This window comes from Schistocerca nitens, chromosome 2, assembly GCF_023898315.1.
Source record: "Schistocerca nitens isolate TAMUIC-IGC-003100 chromosome 2, iqSchNite1.1, whole genome shotgun sequence".
Lineage (NCBI taxonomy): Eukaryota > Metazoa > Arthropoda > Insecta > Orthoptera > Acrididae > Schistocerca > Schistocerca nitens.
The window spans coordinates 717,674,708-717,694,998 of NC_064615.1; the positions used below are offsets into that span (position 1 = coordinate 717,674,708).

Consider the following 20,291-nt stretch of genomic DNA (forward strand, 5'->3'; position numbering starts at 1 on the left):
TTCTGGGACCCAGCATTAAAGATGCAGTCAAAATACATATAACGACCTGATTAATAGTGACTCTGAATTTTAACTCGGCAAGGTATGGTAACAAGCGTCGATGGTACTGAGGTATCATCAATTGCAGACGAACAAATCCAAGTCAATACAGATGGAGAATTGGAGTCTGCACTCTTAAACTGGATGCCAACACTGCCTGCATGCGAGCTGAGACATGACTTGCAGCCGCGCCATCCCCGCATCGCACATGCGAAGACTGTGGCCTGTTTCTTTGGCAGGGGGCAGTGGATGTCACCTTGTTCCATTATTCATCTGCTATGACGTTACAGCCCCACCCCTTGGTGCCTACGCTATTTTCTAGCAAGTCAGTGTGTATACTGCCAAGCCACTGCAGCAACAGGTCAGTACGCACCTGAAGATGACAAGCAGCTGTCTGGTTGAAATATTGTGCAGCTTCCACAACATTATCCAACGTGGTGTCTGTGAACCAGTGAAGCAGTACTATACTTATTTGAAATTGCTGAGAGCTTTTATGTAAAATATATTCTTTTTAAACAGTGGTTGAGAAGTGTGTAATTTGTAAGTCTGATGTTGACTGGACCCTATGTGGTGCAGATGGGAAAGGGTTGGATTGGTAAGTATGGCATCTTACTGCTGTCTGTTATTGTCACCATATTGTAAAACCATGTTGTAGTCATTTGGTGGTGAATTAATGAATGATCAGGAAGTTATTCAACTTCTCTCACCATTGTGCTACTGGTAAATTGCATAAATCTCTTCCATTCAGAAATTGCTGGCACTTGTAAAGTGGGCTGCACTGAGTGGAACCACTTACCACACATCCACAGTATGTCTTCCAAGGAGGGTGTGAATATACGAGGGCAGTTCAATAAGTAATGCAACACATTTTTTTTCTCAGCCAATTTTGGTTGAAAAAACCGGAAATTTCTTGTGGAATATTTTCAAATATTCCCGCTTCGTCTCGTATAGTTTCATTGACTTCCGACAGGTGGCAGCGCTGTACGGAGCTGTTAAAATGTTGTCTGTAACGGATGTGCGTTGCAAACAACGGGCAGTGATCGAGTTTCTTTTGGCGGAAAACCAGGGCATCTCAGGTATTCATAGGCACTTGCAGAATGTCTACGGTGATCTGGCAGTGGACAAAAGCACGGTGAGTCGTTGGGCAAAGCATGTGTCATCATCGCCGCAAGGTCAAGCAAGACTGTCTGATCTCCTGCGTGCGGGCCGGCCGTGCACAGCTGTGACTCCTGCAATGGCGGAGCGTGCGAACACACTCGTTCGAGATGATCGACGGATCACCATCAAACAACTCAGTGCTCAACTTGACATCTCTGTTGGTAGTGCTGTCACAATTGTTCACCAGTTGGGATATTCAAAGGTTTGTTCCCGCTGGGTCCCTCGTTGTCTAACCGAACACCATAAAGAGCAAAGGAGAACCATCTGTGCGGAATTGCTTGCTCGTCATGTGGCTGAGGGTGACAATTTCTTGTCAAAGATTGTTACAGGCGATGAAACATGGGTTCATCACTTCGAACCTGAAACAAAACAGCAATCAATGGAGTGGCGCCACACCCACTCCCCTACCAAGAAAAAGTTTAAAGCCATACCCTCAGCCGGTAAAGTCATGGTTACAGTCTTCTGGGACGCTGAAGGGGTTATTCTGTTCGATGTCCTTCCCCATGGTCAAACGATCAACTCTGAAGTGTATTGTGCTACTCTTCAGAAATTGAAGAAACGACTTCAGCGTGTTCGTAGGCACAAAAATCAGAACGAACTTCTCCTTCTTCATGACAACGCAAGACCTCACACAAGTCTTCGCACCCGAGAGGAGCTCACAAAACTTCAGTGGACTGTTCTTCCTCATGCACCCTACAGCCCCGATCTCGCACCGTCGGATTTCCAGATGTTTGGCCCAATGAAGGACGCAATCCGTGGGACGCACTACGCGGATGATGAAGAAGTTATTGATGCAGTACGACGTTGGCTCCGACATCGACCAGTGGAATGGTACCGTGCAGGCATACAGGCCCTCATTTCAAGGTGGCGTAAAGCCGTAGCATTGAATGGAGATTACGTTGAAAAATAGTGTTGTGTAGCTAAAAGATTGGGGAATAACCTGGTGTATTTCAATGCTGAATAAAACAACCCCTGTTTCAGAAAAAAAATGTGTTGCATTACTTATTGAACTGCCCTCGTATCTGATAGAAAGGGACTGATCATGTTCAGTATTCTGCTGTAATGCATTGCTTGACTTGAGTTGAAATATATCAAGTTCTATAACACCTAGGGGACGTAATTCTGTTGCAGAGGGAGACAATTTAAGCCTTTGGGCCTCTTCATATTTTGGAGAGCTGAGGCTGAGAGGTGATGCATTTGACACCCTTGATCCTCGCACTGACTGGTCAGGAATTTTAGTGCGTTGTTCATTACCATTCCCCTTACCACTGAACAAAGGTTTGTGACTATACAATTTTTCCCCCATAATTTTCCTTAGTGGGCTGGACTGATTCATTGGTACATTGTATTGTCATAGTCCTTATACAAATTCTCTCATCCACACCTACTACTGGTTTACCAAAACTGGAAAATCTTAAAAGAAACTGGTTATAATTGGAACTGAGCAGCAAAGATCAGATAAACAACAACAATGATGGTACAAAATTAACATGTTTTATTATACGGATGAGGAAATATTAATTTATATATAATTTTCAGTTGAATTATAAATAATATGTGCACATGTGTACATTTAGAATTAATATTTCTCATTACAGCACAAGTAGAAATCAGTGGACTGTATTGTATGAACTGTGAAACAAGGTAAAATGTGCTTACTTCATAGAGTGTCTGTCCATTTTCATTGCCTTAATTGCAGTCTGTTTGCTGAATTCCCCTGGATTCCATGACTTGCAATTGGTGGTAACCAAACCACTTTGACTTTTTTATAGTAGTTCTCTTCTGAATTTTGATTTTTAAATTGTGTGTTTTTTCCTCTCTTTTGTTGTGACATTTCATATTATTTGGCCAAGTGCACATAGCATGCTTCTTTTTTGCTTCTGTTTTTGTATTCTTGTGATCTCATATCCCAAAGGCATTTGAGGGCCTGGAAATCTCCAGTTATTTTCAGTGTTGTCTCTGTGGCAAGTAGAAACTAAATCAGAATACATACAGACTACAATAAGTCACATAACATTGTCACACGTTTTCCACTTCAATAAGGAAATGAACCTGTAACTTCGTTGTGACACTTGTAGAGCATGAGAAATATGTCATGGAACAGTCCTGAAACTTCTCCTGTGAGTCATGCTCCACAACTTTTGTTGCTAGGTGTGTACGAGGCTTAAATGTTGTAGAGGGTACTTGGTGGATAAAGTTTTGATAAGGAACTCTGATACGGAAATACACTCCTGGAAATGGAAAAAAGAACACATTGACACCGGTGTGTCAGACCCACCATACTTGCTCCGGACACTGCGAGAGGGCTGTACAAGCAATGATCACACGCACGGCACAGTGGACACACCAGGAACCGCGGTGTTGGCCGTCGAATGGCGCTAGCTGCGCAGCATTTGTGCACCGCCGCCGTCAGTGTCAGCCAGTTTGCCGTGGCATACGGAGCTCCATCGCAGTCTTTAACACTGGTAGCATGCCGTGACAGCGTGGACGTGAACCGTATGTGCAGTTGACGGACTTTGACCGAGGGCGTATAGTGGGCATGCGGGAGGCCGGGTGCACGTACCGCCGAATTGCTCAACACGTGGGGCGTGAGGTCTCCACAGTACATCGATGTTGTCGCCAGTGGTCGGCAGAAGGTGCACGTGCCCGTCGACCTGGGACCGGACCGCAGCGACGCACGGATGCACGCCAAGACCGTAGGATCCTACGCAGTGCCGTAGGGGACCGCACCGCCACTTCCCAGCAAATTAGGGACACTGTTGCTCCTGGGGTATCGGCGAGGACCATTCGCAACCGTCTCCATGAAGCTGGGCTACGGTCCCGCACACCGTTAGGCCGTCTTCCGCTCACGTCCCAACATCGTGCAGCCCGCCTCCAGTGGTGTCGCGACAGGCGTGAATGGAGGGACGAATGGAGACGTGTCGTCTTCAGCGATGAGAATCGCTTCTGCCTTGGTGCCAATGATGGTCGTATGCGTGTTTGGCGCCGTGCAGGTGAGCGCCACAATCAGGACTGCATACTTCCGAGGCACGCAGGGCCAACACCTGGCATCATGGTGTGGGGAGCGATCTCCTACACTGGCCGTACACCACTGGTGATCGTCGAGGGGACACTGAATAGTGCACGGTACATCCAAACCGTCATCGAACCCATCGTTCTACCATTCCTAGACCGGCAAGGGAACTTGCTGTTCCAACAGGACAATGCACGTCCGCATGTATCCCGTGCCACCCAACGTGCTCTAGAAGGTGTAAGTCAACTACCCTGGCCAGCAAGATCTCCGGATCTGTCCCCCATTGAGCATGTTTGGGACTGGATGAAGCGTCGTCTCACGCGGTCTGCACGTCCAGCACGAACGCTGGTCCAACTGAGGCGCCAGGTGGAAATGGCATGGCAAGCCGTTCCACAGGACTACATCCAGCATCTCTACGATCGTCTCCATGGGAGAATAGCAGCCTGCATTGCTGCGAAAGGTGGATATACACTGTACTAGTGCCGACATTGTGCATGCTATGTTGCCTGTGTCTATGTGCCTGTGGTTCTGTCAGTGTGATCATGTGATGTATCTGACCCCAGGAATGTGTCAATAAAGTTTCCCCTTCCTGGGACAATGAATTCACGGTGTTCTTATTTCAATTTCCAGGAGTGTATAATGCTTTGATATAAAATAATTGTGAATATTGGATAACTTTCAAATCTCCCACTTACAATATTGCACAAACTGAGAAGAGGGTACCATCGTCAGTCTCTGTTGTAATTATGACACCACATACTGTTTTTGCCTGACTACAACAATGATGTGAGAAACTGTTACGTTTGCAACTACGAAGACTGAGTGTGGCGCTGCATGGACACACTGCACTCTAGACATTGAAGAGAATGTCCTCTGTTATGTGGAAAAGATAAGTTCTTGAAACATTACCAATGCCTTGAACTCCTGTAGAGAACACAGGTCAACTTCATTTCTCCACTCTGTGTGCATTTTGATGTGGGAGATCTGAAAGTGATCAAAACTTTGAATTTAATTGACATCCAAGTGGTACATTGGTTCCTTATCGAAACTTGATCTACTAAATGCCCTCTACAACCCCAAGAAGCCTGTAATAGGAATTGTGAAACATCCTATGTTTTGAATCTCTGGACATCAGCAGTCCTTTTTTCTCTTTGTGAAAGAACACATTTTCTTTTGGTGTCAAAATTCAGCTCCACCACTCATGTTTTATACACTGTACAATCACGGGTGTCACCACACATCCCAAATACCCTGTTATGGTGACAGTTGCCAAATTCAAGAGACTTGTGATTGGTAGGCTGTTGAGAACATCAAAATTATCAGTGAAACACAGTTCACATTTTTTGTACACTGTTGTTGTTGTTGTTGTGGTCTTCAGTCCTGAGACTGGTTTGATGCAGCTCTCCATGCTACTCTGTCCTGTGCAAGCTTCTTCATCTCCTAGTACCTACTGCAACCCACATCCTTCTGAATCTGCTTGGTGTATTCATCTCTTGGTCTCCCTCTACGATTTTTACCCTCCATGCTGCCCTCCAATACTAAATTGGTGATCCCTTGATGCCTCAGGACATGTCCTACCAACTGATCCCTTCTTCTAGTCAAGTTGTGCCACAAACTTCTCTTCTAACCCAATCCTATTCAACACCTCCTCATTAGTTATGTGATCTATCCATCTAATCTTCAGCATTCTTCTGTAGCACCACATTTCAAAAGCTTCTATTCTCTTCTTGTCTAAACTATATATCGTCCATGTTTCACTTCCATATATGGCTACACTCCATACAAATACTTTCAGAAACAACTTCCTAACACTTAAATCAATACTCGACGTTAACAAATTTCTCTTATTCAGAAACGCTTTCCTTGCCATTGCCAGTCTACATTTTATATCCTCTCTACTTCGACCATCATCAGTTATTTTGCTCCCCAAATAGCAAAACTCCTTTACTACTTTAAGTGTCTCATTTCCTAATCTAATACCCTCAACATCACCTGACTTAATTCGACTACATTCCATTGTCCTCATTTTGCTTTTGTTGATGTTCATCTCATATCCTCCCTTCAAGACACCATCCATTCCGTTCAACGCTCTTCCAAGTCCTTTGCTGTCTGTGACAGAATTACAATGTCATCGGCGAACCTCAACGTTTTTATTTCTTCTCCGTGGATTTTAATTCCTAATCCAAATTTTTCTTTTGTTTCCTTTACTGCGTACTCAATATACAGATTGAATAACATTGGAGATAGGCTACAACCCTGTCTCACTCCTTTCCCAACCACTGCTTCCCTTTCATGCTCATCAACTCTTATAACTGCCATTTGGTTTCTATACAGATTGTAAATAGCCCTTCGCTCCCTATATTTTACCCCTGCCACCTTCAGAATTTGAAAGAGAGTATTCCAGTCAACATTGTCAAAAGCTTTCTCTAAGTCTACAAATGCTAGAAACGTAGGTTTGCCTTTCCTTAATCTAGCTTCTAAGATAAGCCGTAGGGTCAGTATTGCCTCACGTGTTCCAATATTTCTACGGAATCCAAACTGATCTTCCCCAAGGTCAACTTCTACTGGTTTTTCCATTTGTCTGTAAAGAATTCGTGTTAGTATTTTGCAGCCATGACTTATTAAAGTGATAGTTCGGTAATTTTCACATCTGTCAACACCTGCTTTCTTCGGGATTGGGATTATTATATTCTTCTTGAAGTCTGAGGGTATTTTGCCTGTCTCATACATCTTGCTCACCAGATGGTAGAGTTTTGTCAGGACTGGCTCTCCCAAGGCCATAATGTTTCCCTTCTTTCCTCTTGCTGTGCTGGTTTCTGCGTCTTGACTTGTCTAAGAATCATTACTATGGTTATGAGGGTAGTGGTGGTTACTAATGCATAGATGGAACACTGTATGTTTTCCAGTTGAATCTCTCAGTCTGTGCTACTCTTTTGTGTAATCGTAACTTATATTCTAATTCATGCATGCACTGCCCTAGCCCTTTTAGGTCCTGCAATTGTGTATGCTCTCAGGTGCAGGAAAGCACAGTTCTCCATCTTCGCCATTATTTGCATGTATTTTAGTTTTAGACTGGACCTCCTTCATGGTTATTTTAACATTGGATGGTATGTGCCAGAGGCCTCACTCAGTCTGTATTGTCAGCTGGATATGTAGTCTAGTCTCTCGCCATGTTCCATAAACTTTACTGAGAATGTCAGTTTACGGTTCCTTTACAACTATCACATAACAGTGGTAGTCTTTCATCTTTGTAGGCTACATAGACCCATTCATCTGGTTCGGGGGGTGGGGAGTCAAAATTTTATATGCTCACTCATATAGTATCTGCTGTTGGTAGTTGGTCATCCAAGGCTGCTGTTTGGAACTTTCCTTGCTCTGGAACTCTGTATTGCTTGAGAGCATCTATATAAGGCATTTGGGGCTGTTAGCTTACAGATGGTATATGACTGTGTCTCTTTTTACCTCCAATTCGCAATCAGTGAGTGTGAAATCAGCAGTTTCTCAATAAGTAGGACCTTCTAGTGGACTGACGGAAGCAGCTTGCACTGTACGCCTTTGAGTTACAATGTTTACTGCTAATATTCATAATTAGTTTTTTTTTCCTTTTATTTTATGGCAACTCTTCATGTCTTGGTCAGTACAGTAGCAAGCTTCTGTAACAAATCAATCATGTGTTTGCACTGCAAATTTTGGTGTTGCTTGGGCTTAGGTGACAGGATTTTTAATAAGGAATTCAGCTAGTTGGACCATTGGGAACAGGAGACTTTGATCTGACTGGATGTATAATCCACAATGTGAAGAGAAGAGGATTTGTCAAATTTCATGGAGTATAAGACCTATCAGATGAATCACATTACTTGTAAGTTTACTCTAACAATCTCAGTGGCAAAAGGTAATTGCCCCAAATGAGGGGTCTCCATGACAGTGACCAAGTCTTGATGCATGACTACCATCAGCTGCTGGTGCAGCAGCGGAAGGCGATGACATCACGATCGACGAAACTCTCCAGACCACCAACTGCGGGAACACCAGATCCACCTCTGACGATAGCTACTGTTAGCCATCCATTCCCATGCGAAAATGTATCGTTCACATCAATACTGAAATTGAGTCTGCAACCACGAAACATACAGGGTCCTTCAAGGAGTTCACTGGCAGATATATTCTTCAACTTGTTACTCTTCTTGTCAGCAGCAGAGGTTGTCATTTCAATGTTCTCGATGGTTTTGTAGACTGTTTGACGAGAACGTCGACGGTATCTTCTGTAAGGCATCGTGGCAGCGTTCAATGCAGTTGCCTGTGCAGCAGCAGCAGCAGCGCGAATGAGCAGGCTGTGGCCTGTTCGCTGGCTTTCATACGCGCAGAGCGCGTGACCTTGATTCGGACTTAGCCGATTTCACAGTGCCAGCCGCGCGTTATCCCGGACGCGAGCACTAGTCGTACTAGAGTGCTCGCGTCTGCTTAGAGCGTCGAGTCGGCGGCTGGCGCGCTGCCACGATTGCGTAAGCCAGCCTCGCGCGATGGTTCTCTCTCCAACTCACCAGCCAAAGTTCACTTTATAATTTGTCAGCTAATTATACTAAGTTTCTATCTTGAATCCTGACTTAGAGTTTTGCACAATTTCCCCTTAGATCTCTGTCATAGCAGTGAAATAAGATCTCGTCTTGATTGGCTGTCTGTGAAGTAATGAGACTCTTTTCACTCTTAGAAGCAGTATCAAGGGACAGACGTATTCTTTTTACTATAGGGTATCAATGAGGTAAGGCTGCTTCCCAGGGCTTTTGTTAGCCACCAATGACATGGAGTCCCCACCATGGGGCCCCTCACTTTCTCTCACCACCTATGCTTTCTTGCCGAAAAGTGCTGCCTTCGGCATTAACAGAATTTGACTATGATTGGTATTCTCTCTAGCCTCCTCCAGTATATAAACACTTGAACATACCTGTTGTCAAGGCACCCACTGTCCAAGCAATGCCATTGACAGGATCGCTCTGTTTGAGACTCTGTCTATACATTTATCACGCAGATGGCTGCCTGGAAGACTAGCACCTTGGTGCCATTCCGGACTGATTAGAAAACTTCTTGTAGCTTCACTTGCCAAGTGTGAACATTTTCTCTCTTCTTCATTTATGTTACCTGTCAAAATTACTACTTAAAATTGGTCTTCGTGTGTTTGAAACAATAAAGGTAAATTAACTAAAAATAAAATCAATAGTGTTTTGATGAAACATTATTAATTGTTTAATTCATCCAGTAATTATTGGAGGAAGGTTGGTAAAGATTAACATATATGAGACTTAAGAGGCATCCAAAACTAGGTGCATGCCTTAGCCATCAATTTCACCACTACTGATATAAAAATTGATATGTGATGGATTTTGCTGTCTGAAATTGCTAATTTTTGCAGCAAGCATCTAGAGGGAAGTGAGTGGTGTAGATGAATTCCAGTTTTGAGGTGCTGGTAGCTGTCACACTGCCCATTTCAGTTGTTATAGTTGTGTTTTGTAAATACAAATTCAGTAATGTAAAAACTACTAGAGCTAGTGGTGTTAGTAAATTCAGCAAGAGTTGAATGGGACTTAATTGTGGAGATGCAGGGGAGAGTTTTAAAATGATGAAATAGTGTAGTTTATGCAAAACAATAAATAAGCAGCAAGTATTCTGTAGTCAGTGTGTGGAGACTCACTGGATGTGATTAAAAGAAGAAATCAAAGCATTTTAAAAGTTGTTTTGGTCAATGTCCTAGGAGGGAAGGTTGATATTTTCATGAAATAATATTGAGGAAGTCCAGAGAGCCAGCATTATGCATCAGATGTGTAAGATAACTGACCTCTAGTGCCCCCCAGTGAATGAACTGATAGGTGCTTCTTTAATTTAATGAAGGTGACATTGTTGCTATATATTTTGATTGGATGGATAAAAAATCTACTCACCAAGCGGTGGCAGAACACACACATAAAAGGAAGTTATAAATGAACAGATTAGCACATAAGGTAGAAAACAGATGACAGTTTGAAAAAGAAAGGCAACAAAAAATACTGACAAGACGGTTACATAAGAAGGAATGATGGCTACATGGGCTAACATAACAACGAAAACAATCAATTTTTTACGGTATAATGTAATTAAATAGATGAGAAATCTACACTCCAAGCAGCAGCAGAACACACACATAAAAGAAGGTTATAAATGAACAGATTAAAACCTAAGGTAAAAAAAATGACAGTTTGAACAAGGTGGATGACAACAAAGACTGGCAAAAGGGGTACATAAGAAAATTGATTATTTTTGTTGTTACATTAGCCCATGTGGCTACCATTCCTTCTTATGTAACTAACTTGTCATTCTTTATTGTCATCTGTCTGTTCAAACTGTCATCTGTTTTCTACCTTATGTGATAATCCGTTTGTTTATAACCTTCTTATATATATATATATATATATATATATATATATATATATATATATATATGTGTGTGTGTGTGTGTGTGTGTGTGTGTGTTCTGCTGCCACTTGATGAGTGGATTTTTTATCTATCCATTTACATTATGTTGTAAAAAATTGATTGTTTACATTGTTATATTAGCACATGTGGCCATCATTCCTTCTTACGTAACTGTCTTGTCAGTCTTTGTTGTCATCTGTCTTGTTCAAACTGTCATCTGTTGTCTACCTTGTGTGCTAATCCAGTGATTTATAACATTCTTTTATGTGTGTGTTCCGCAGCTGCTTGGTGAGTAGATTTTTTTATCTATCCAATTATATTATATTGTCAAAAATTGCTTGTTTTCATTGTCAGTATATAAGTTTCAGTTAATACACATTTCCTGTCACTAAACTCTGTAATGATGATCATCTTGCCAATAAAAAGATCAGCAATCTACAAAGACTTCAAGGAGTTTCATATGATGATACTGTGCATGCATCTTGGTAAACACATGTTAATGTTGCTGGTATATTCTAGTTTGATGAGATACCTTGTATCCATTTATTTTCTTGTGGTATGTGTGTCCTTGCTTGTGTGTCTTAGTATTTGTTTGTTTTCCTCTTCTGTGTAGATTTGGTATTGTATTAGAAATTTTGAAGGTGGTAGTCATCCAAAATACATGAAATATTTAAGTTCCATAAATAAATCGTGGTCCAGATTAAACTGTTGCATATGTTTATAAAGTTATTTGGTCAGCTCTCATTGCAAACAGTGAATAAATACTGAATCTACTCTGACATGGTTTCACAATGACCAGTCATATATTGGCATCTACTTGGAAATACAAGTATTTAAAGGGTAAAATGTATATTTGACATGACAAACAGTCATCAAGCCACAGTCACCAAAACAATGAAATTTTTAAAAGGTTACATAATGAAGCACTGAGTTGTCAGTTTCAAATGTAATCACAAATGTGAAAACTGTATTAATAATAGCAGTCACACTTCTTTCAAATATTATAAAAAACACACTAAAACCAGTAAACTGAAACAAAGCAGCAGAAACAGGTCACAGGATGCCATGACAATTCTTGGGAGATCAGTCATTTCACACCTTAATGCAGTGTAAATGAAAATTGCATCGGGATGAAACACGTTATATAATTTTGCATTACGTCCTGTAGCAATGCAATGATCATTTTGCAAACAAAAGTCTCACACAACTGAAAATAAAAAAATGTATATTTAACCAACATCATGGCAAAAGCTGCTATGAGATACATAGTTATCATTGCCTCACCGTAATGTTATAACGTGCAGCAACCCCAAACGTAGAACACTGCACACAATCGTACTGTATTCTGCTAGTGAATTTTTTTTTCCTTCACTTGTTCTCATTCATAAAAATAGATAGGTGGTCGCTTAATGTGTTTGTAAATGTTGAAGCTATATGATGTCACTTTGTCACAGACATATGCTATGGTGCATAATGCACTTGTGCAATAGCATAGATCTTGAGCTGCGTACCATACGAATTGTTCTTTGGTGTCTGCTATACTTTTATGATATATTGTTTGTTTGCCTTGCTTATAAGTACTTGTGCTATGATTTTACTTTGGCATGGTTCTCTGTTATGAATCAATGGCTTATTACATATTCTGCTTTCACTGTTATAGGTGGTTTGTCCTACCTTATAAGATACTCTGGTTTCCTGCCTTATTTACAAGCATTATTGCGATATGTCACTTGTCTGTCTTACTGTAAAAGATACTGGTGGTTTGACTTGTGTAAAAGTATTGCTCTGATATGTCATTTTGCCATAGCTCTGTGTTATGAATCAATATTTTATTACACATTCAGTATTCACTGTCATTGAGGTGTTGCCTTCAGGTCACTGTCACTGCCCTTGTATATATTTATTTGCCTTTGCAGTCATTTGTGGGAATAAGAAGATACGTATTGTCAAATAACCTATGAACTCTCGCTACCTACAATGCACATATGCAATAGCATATACATCATGCTACCTACTGCATTTTTTGTCTTCACATGTTGTTATTCATCAAATATAGGTTTTCTGCCTCGTTTTGTGAATGTTGTAGTTACATGCTGTTAGTTAGACTTGGTTATATACTATGTGCACAATTACATATGCAGTATCATAATCTTTGAGCTTCCCACCACATTAATTTTTGTCATTACATATTTTTTATTATTATAAAATATACAGGTGTATAATATAGTGTCACTGTAACACTGTTCTGTACTGGCTGCACATTTATTGCACATTAGGTCAAACATAAAAAGATCAATTATGACTCACTTATGAACCCCCTTCCCCTATGAACCCCCTTCCCCCCAAATGTCCCTTTCCCACTCCCTATAATGATTGTACTTTTGTATTGCCACTTTGCATTATAGATGCAATAAAATTGGATATTACTTATTCTGTGCACAATTATATAAAGTGAGTAATAGACGGTGTTGTAATGATTAGTGTAGGGTTACCATTTTGTATTGTATTTACATCATAGTGCTGCACTGTAAGGAAATGTCGCTGTGTCACTGTCATGTGCTTGGAGTTTAGTCAAAAACAAAAAAAATCGAGTGTGACTCACTTGTTTACTCCCCCCCTTCCCATCCTAATACATGTGATGGTCGTGCATTACAGGTGTAATTAATTTGTAGGAATTGCTTATTCTGTACATATATATGTAATAATGAGTAATAGGTGGCATCATGATAGCAAACATAGGATTATCACTTTTATTGTATTTATAACAATATTTAGGTTGCCATAATGCTGCACTGTAAGGAAACTTCTTGCTGTAAGCTGTTATTTTTGACAGTGATGCTTGTTATTGTAGACTCTCTATAGATCCCTTTTTTCCTTCTGTTTTTTTATGTTACACTTATGCCCTCTAGTGATTTGATGTGCAACCAGGCAGCTGAAGCAATGTCATGCTTGTAGATTAGTCTTGTGTTAGCCCCAAGTGGGAGTGCGTCACCTTTGTAATATTGCATTAGCAGAACACAGTAAGATTGCATGCTGTGTTCTAGTTCTGGGTTTGCTACATGTTGTAAGATTACTGTGAGGCAATGGTAACTACTTATCTCCTGGCAGCTTTCGCCACAATGTCAATTAAATGCACATATTTTTTTAATTTTCGGACATATGAGCCTTTGTTTGCATCACTGCAGGATGCAATGCAAAAGTATATAATATCTTTCATCCTGATGCAGTTTTCATTTACGCTGCATTAAGGTGTGAAATGACTGATGAGCCAAAAATTGTCACGACGTCTTGTGACCCGTTTCTGCTGCCTTTGCTTCAGTTTGCTGGTTTTAGTGTATTTTTTGTAATATTTGAAAGAAATGTGATTGCAGTTATTAGTTCAGTTTCCCAGGTTTGCAGTTACATTTGAAACTGACGACTCAGTGCGTTGAAACAAGTTATGTATGTAACCTTTTAAAAATTTCATTTTTTTGTGAATGTGGCTTGATGACCGTTTGTGGTGTCAAATAAACATTTTAAATTTCATTCCATCACACTTCTTGATGACAGTTATTTCGAAGTATAAAATACTTAAAGTATGTTGTGCAGATATAGTTCATGAATTGGGAAATAAATTTGTTATTGTTTATAGATGTTTGATTTTTTTCCTTTTCATTCTGTGTTGTCTTTTTTCCATTTGCATCTCAGGAGGCTGCTTCTGCTTATGCATGGACCAACAGATTAGAGCTTTTGCATAATTAGTTTCCATCAAGTTACATTTCTGAGGCGAAAAATCTACCTTAATAAAACTCTACCTAGAATAAGTAGGGAAAACGCTTCCAGTAAAATATTTGTATTTCATTGTCTAAATGTTGCAGATATAATTCAGAAAAACTATTTGGATAATCTTTAGCTAATTTATTAAGCTGAGTTCAGTACATTGTTTTGCAGTTCTTATTGTGAAATTATTCTCATTGTCGTCCTCAAATTTATTTATTTTTCAGGGTATTCTTTGAGAGGAAATTCTCTTTTTCACCAGAACAAGCAAATCAAGTGAACAGCATTCTATATGTAATATCAGCAGTTGTGGCACCAGTCTTTGGTTTATTGGTTGACAAAGTTGGGAAAAATGTATTCTGGGTGTTCTTGTCAATTCTGATCACTATTGGCAGTCATGCACTTTTGGCATTCACTTTTGTGAATCCCTATATTGGTGTGGTGAGTTAAATGATTATTAATATAGTTTTTTAATTAGTTTATGCAAAGTTCTTTCACAAGTAGAGAAGTCCAAATAGATTGCAATCTGTGATAGTCAGTCTTGTTGTGAAATACAGTATAAACTAAAGTATGACACAACAGTGAATTGGCAAATTTCACTGTAAAAAGTATGGTACAAACTTTCACAGGCATAACAAGCAGTTCCAAAAAAGCAAAATCAACAGAGTAGACCAGAATAGCAGTATGAGTAGTTTTGTATGCAGAGATGGTAGACAGTCAGCCAGACAGTACACTGTGTGCGAAGAATTGCTTGAGCAGTTCATTCCATTGGTATAAGTAGACGGCTGTAGTTTAGCCTGGCCAGGTGTGTGCTGGCTCTAGCATCATGCATGGTAGAGCCACAATAGATACAGTGGTGTCGCTTTAATGGTTGGTCCCTGTTCCTAGCATCTGGGCGGAATCTGAAATCCATTGACATGTGCTGTGGTTTCACGGCATGGTACATCCCATCGTTGTAGGAACAGAGAGCAACTGTGAATGGCAAAGGAGGGAGTGCCATTGACAGTTTGCAATGCCCACCGAAAGACATTGTAGCTCAGCTGCTTACCACAGCCCTGTCACCTTAATGAGGGCAAGGAGCAGCACTGCGTGGTGTGGTCCAGTGCTCGGCATGATGCTGAGAGGTGCGCCGGACAAAAGTGATCTCCAGGAAGTGTTGTGAGGACATGCTGACTTAACCAGCTCCCAGTTGGCCTAAGTGGCGATGTGTGGCTGGAAAGAGCTAGTATGGCAGTGGTTCCTGTGCCACAGTGGTATCTAGGAAGGTGCTGCAAGGCACACAATTTCCACATTAGTCTCAAAACTGTAATAGTACCAGTACTAGAAGTGCTGCTCGGGAAGACCAAGCTGTACTCCCTGTTGTAGCACCACTGGTGGCAGGTCATCTGTGGGTGGCCTAGAAAAGGACAGGATTTGGAGAGAAAAAAATGGAGACAGAGATGTAGAGCAATCTTGTAGACTGTCACCGTGAGGAGCTTCTGGAAGAGTGGTCAAGAGTTGTGGTGGGTGGTGACCTTGGCACAGGTGGAATTGCTCTTAGTGTCAGGTCACTGCCCTGGCACCTGTGTCTAAGGTGGAACACCCAGTGACACTTTTGCTGTTGGATATGAGCAGCAGAAGGCGCAAGTGTGTGCTTGGCCGGGGCTGTAGAGCAGCCATGCCAGACTCTTCTCCCCAATAGGTGTAACCCTGCATTAATGCTATAATAGTGCCTTCTGCACTGGTGGAATGCCTGTTTATAATGTAGTGGAACCTGGAATAAGTGTCGATGATTATCAACCAGGTTGCATCAAGAAAAAGGCTGCCAAAGTACTGATGAACTCTTTTCCAAGGCTGTGATGGTGCCAGTCAGGGAGGGAATGACTGGCACGGTGCTGCATGCTGTGTTGCACACATGGCAGTTCCATATGAGGTGCTCAATCTGCCTGTCATTGCCGGACCAGTAGGTATAATGCCTGGCGAGCAGCTTGGTATGAAATGCAGCCCAGTGTCCATGTTGCAGGAGGCCTATGGTATTTAGCCGAAAGCTTTCAGGAATGGCTACTCACAGAGAGATTTGGTCCACTGTTAATAAAATGGCAGCATCCACTAGAAAATGCCTGTGACAGAGGTGAAAATAGTACTGTAGTGGGCTAGATTCAGCTCGGGGAGCTGGTCTGATCATCCCCACATTATGTATTGACACACTTCCAGTAGTGTTGTCAGTGACCAAGGCACCTGCAGTACACCATCAGGTAACGAGAAAGTGATGCACGACTTCCGGGGAGTCTTCAACTAAGTGGAAACAAAGGACTTCATGTTGACTGAATGCCAGATCAAGGCCCATTGGCAGATGGGGCAATTGGAGTGCTGCACAGTGGTTCGGAAATGTGTCCTGTAGTTATAACTGCTGAGAAAAAGAGCTTAGCCCTGGAGTTGGTGGGCCGTCCGACTGGGTAGCTTAGCATTTAGTGGCAGCACCAAAGAGCAGTATCGGAGGCTTATGGTTGGTGGTTAAATGGAACCACGGAGAAAAGCATGGAATTTTTTTAGTGCAAAAATGATTGCAAGTGCTTTCTTTCCAGTCTGAAAATACTTCTTCTAGGCTGTGTTGAACGATTGTGAAGTGTAAACTGTCAGTTGTTCTGAGCCATTGGCATTTCAGTGTACTAATACAATACAATGCCCAGTCCCTGTTCTGACACACTGACGGTCACCACCAGCTCCTTCCCCTGCTGAAAAGTGGAGAGGCATGATATGGAGCGTAAAACCCATTTTAGCGTATAGAGTGCTCATTCGCACTCTGGTGACCAGGGAAATGAAGTGCCTTTCTTCGTAAGATTGTTCAACAGGTATGCAATTTCTGTAGTGAGCAGAAAGAGTTTACTATAATAAGTGATTTTTTTCCGAGGAAGGATTGTAGTTCCTTCAAGTAGGAGGGATGTGGGAGTGCTGTGATTCTTTCCACATGCTTCTTCATAGGCAGGATTGCCTTTCAAGAGATGATACAACCGAGATGATCCACTGATGGTTGAAAGAATTTGGATTTGTTAAGACTTCATTTTAGGCCAGTGGCCCGTAGGGTGTGAAAGAGGTACTGCCCAACAGATAGTGTGACAAAGAGTTCTTCTTTCTTTCGACTAGGATAAGTGGCAGTTTCAGTGTATGAGTTTACTGTGACTTTAAAATAACCGCATAATCAAAGTTTTCCCGAGGGTTGTTGACAATGATCAAGGATGTTACCCCTCACTCATAGATATAGGCTCAGTTACATTAATGTTTGTCAATCTTCCCTTTTAATCTAGATGATGGTGGATGTATTCCATCAGGTTTGATAGCAATTGGTGAAGAGGGCCTCCCTGTCCTTCTGTCCTTCCGACCGCTGTTGCAAGAATTGTTGAAAAATAACCCCTGTGTACAAGATTGGCGGCAGTGGATGCTGCACTGGGTCCATGTTTACACAATATAGTACTAGGATCGACCACTATCATCGCCATTTCTGTTGCAACACACAACATAAATAAAAGAATGAAACAACAGTCAACAGGTGTACTTCACACCAGAAAGAATGGTACATGCTTTCACAGGTATTATGAACAGTTCCAAAGAGCAGAACTGACATTGTAATCCAGAATAACGGCATGACTAGTTTCATATGCAGAGACTGTAGGTAGGCGGTACACTCTGAGCGAAGGTGTGCTTGAGCAGCTCGTGATATCGGTATAAGAAGAGGGTACAGTCTGGCCTGGTGACAGTGGCACTAGGGGGGCACTGACATGAGTGTCATGCATAGCAGATTTGCACTGGGTACAAGGGTGTCACTCTCTTGGCTGGGCTCTTGTGTCGAACATCCCTTGAGGTTTACATGTACAGTTTGTCGCTGGTTTTTGTAGTGACTCTGTAAAACGTTACTAAACCACAGCACTGGCTGCTGGACTTGTTACTGTTCATTGCCATATATATCTTTGCTTATTTTCTTAGTAACCATTACCAGCATGACGAAGATATTGAAAAACTTCAGTAGAATGAGTAAATATATCAGCTCACTATACAGAGGTGATACTGAGCCATTCATAACTGTAAATAAGAACCATAACCATAGAGGCTAAGTTATGTAACCTGGTCTTCTGTACAGTGCGAATGAACACACACATGCATGCACCCATGCACACACCCCCCCCCCCTCCCTGCCCCACACACAAAACTGTCATGTTGTCTTGAACAACAAAAGTGCTCCCTCTCCATTGCCCCCCCCCCCCCATGTGTGTGTGTGTGTGGGGGGGGGGGGAGGAGTGGGGGGTTTACGTGACAGCAGCATAAGCAGCTGAACACACTGTGCTTAAATAACAGTTCTGCAGCTTAACTGGTATGAACTCATTACATGGGTGAGGAAAGAAAGGAGAGGGGGTGCAGGAGGGATGGGTGGCTGATGGCTGGGGGGATGCAGCAGATGCAAGAGATAGGAATGAGACCTGAACACTAGCACAGGTGTGCTCATGCACTGGGCAACAAAGATGTTATCTTGGAGGAGTGGTTTAGGAGGGAATATAGAACAGCGGAAGAGGGGGATATAGAACATTGGAAGGGTAGACTGCAGGAAAGACGGTGTGGGTGCGGGATGAGTGAAGTTAGGGTCCTAAGGTGCATGTTAGTATAGATTAAGACCATGAGAGTTACTAGAATTAAGGATGTGTTGCAAAGACCACTTCCATCTATTTACCTGTGAGTTTCTGGCATTGGACTAGGGATCCAAATGGGGCGAGCTATAAAGCAACCATTGAAATCAAGCATGTTGTATTCGGCTGTGTGTTCTTTCACAGGGTGATCTACTACTGTTGCTACAGTTTGGCAGTGGCCATTCCTTTGGATGGACAGCTGATTGGTGGGTGTGCCCACGCAAATGCTGTGCAGAAATTGCAGCAGTGCTGTTACGATATGACTGCTTGCATAGGTAGCCCAACTTGGGTATGATAGGTTAGGATAATCCTGTGATAGAAATTCAGCAGGATGTGCTTGGGTTGGTGTATTGAACAAGTCTTGTGTATGGTTCTTCCACAGTGACATCAAATGTGTGGCAAGTGGAGAACTATTTTGCGAGAGATGGGAAGGATTGTGGGCAGGATATTCCCACCCTTCCCAAAGTAGTATTCCATTATCCACCAAAATCCAACAAATCTACAAAATATCCTAGTCCGTTTTTACACCTTACCCATTCCCATCCCACTGCCATGTGAATCTTACTGCTTGGACGACCCAGTTTCATGACTTGTCCAATAATCTGACCGAACACATCCTATTCCAGTCCCATCCAGCACATGATTATCATACCCACATCAGAGGCAGGGTACCATGTCAAATCAGTCTTGTCAATATATCAGCTATGATACAATTTCTGCTTGGCAGTTTATGTGGGCATAACCACCAAACTGTGACCAAGGGTTTCTCTGAACTATGTAAATAAGAGTCTCTGAACTACATAGATAAGAATTGTCCTTGCAACATATCCTTAGTTCCCTATTTTTCTGTCAGTCCACTCCATGTCATCGCCATCACTGCATGCATTTGCTGCATCCCTCCCACTTGTCAGCCATCCTTCTCTGACCTTTCCTCCCTCTCTTCGCAACATTTCTGCCCGTACTTACACTGCCTGATACTACCTCTCATCTCAGTGGAGCTGTAGAATTATAGTTCCAGCACAGAGAATTCAACTGGCACAAAGTAGCAATACAGTTAAAGTGTGTGTGGGTGTGTGGTCACGTGTGTTAGTTCAAAAAAGGATTGGTCCAGTAGCTAGCAAAGTCTTTGTTATGTGTCTTTCTGATAACTTAGTGCCTCTACTGTTTGGTAAGTTGCTACCTTTACTCCTTAATTGTATACGCTCCACCAGACTTTTCTGTTACCA

The 20,291-nt window shown here is 41.9% G+C and overlaps 1 protein-coding gene across 2 annotated transcripts in view; it reads left to right on the top strand.

Moving 5' to 3' along the window:
• LOC126236894 (major facilitator superfamily domain-containing protein 1-like) overlaps positions 1 to 20,291 on the top strand; it is a 130,643-nt gene that overhangs the window by 58,621 nt on the left and 51,731 nt on the right. For both annotated transcript variants that reach the window (XM_049946534.1, XM_049946535.1), the window contains exon 7: positions 14,638 to 14,851. In XM_049946534.1, coding sequence (XP_049802491.1) covers positions 14,638 to 14,851 — 214 coding nt within the window. The remainder of the gene's footprint in view (positions 1 to 14,637; positions 14,852 to 20,291) is intronic.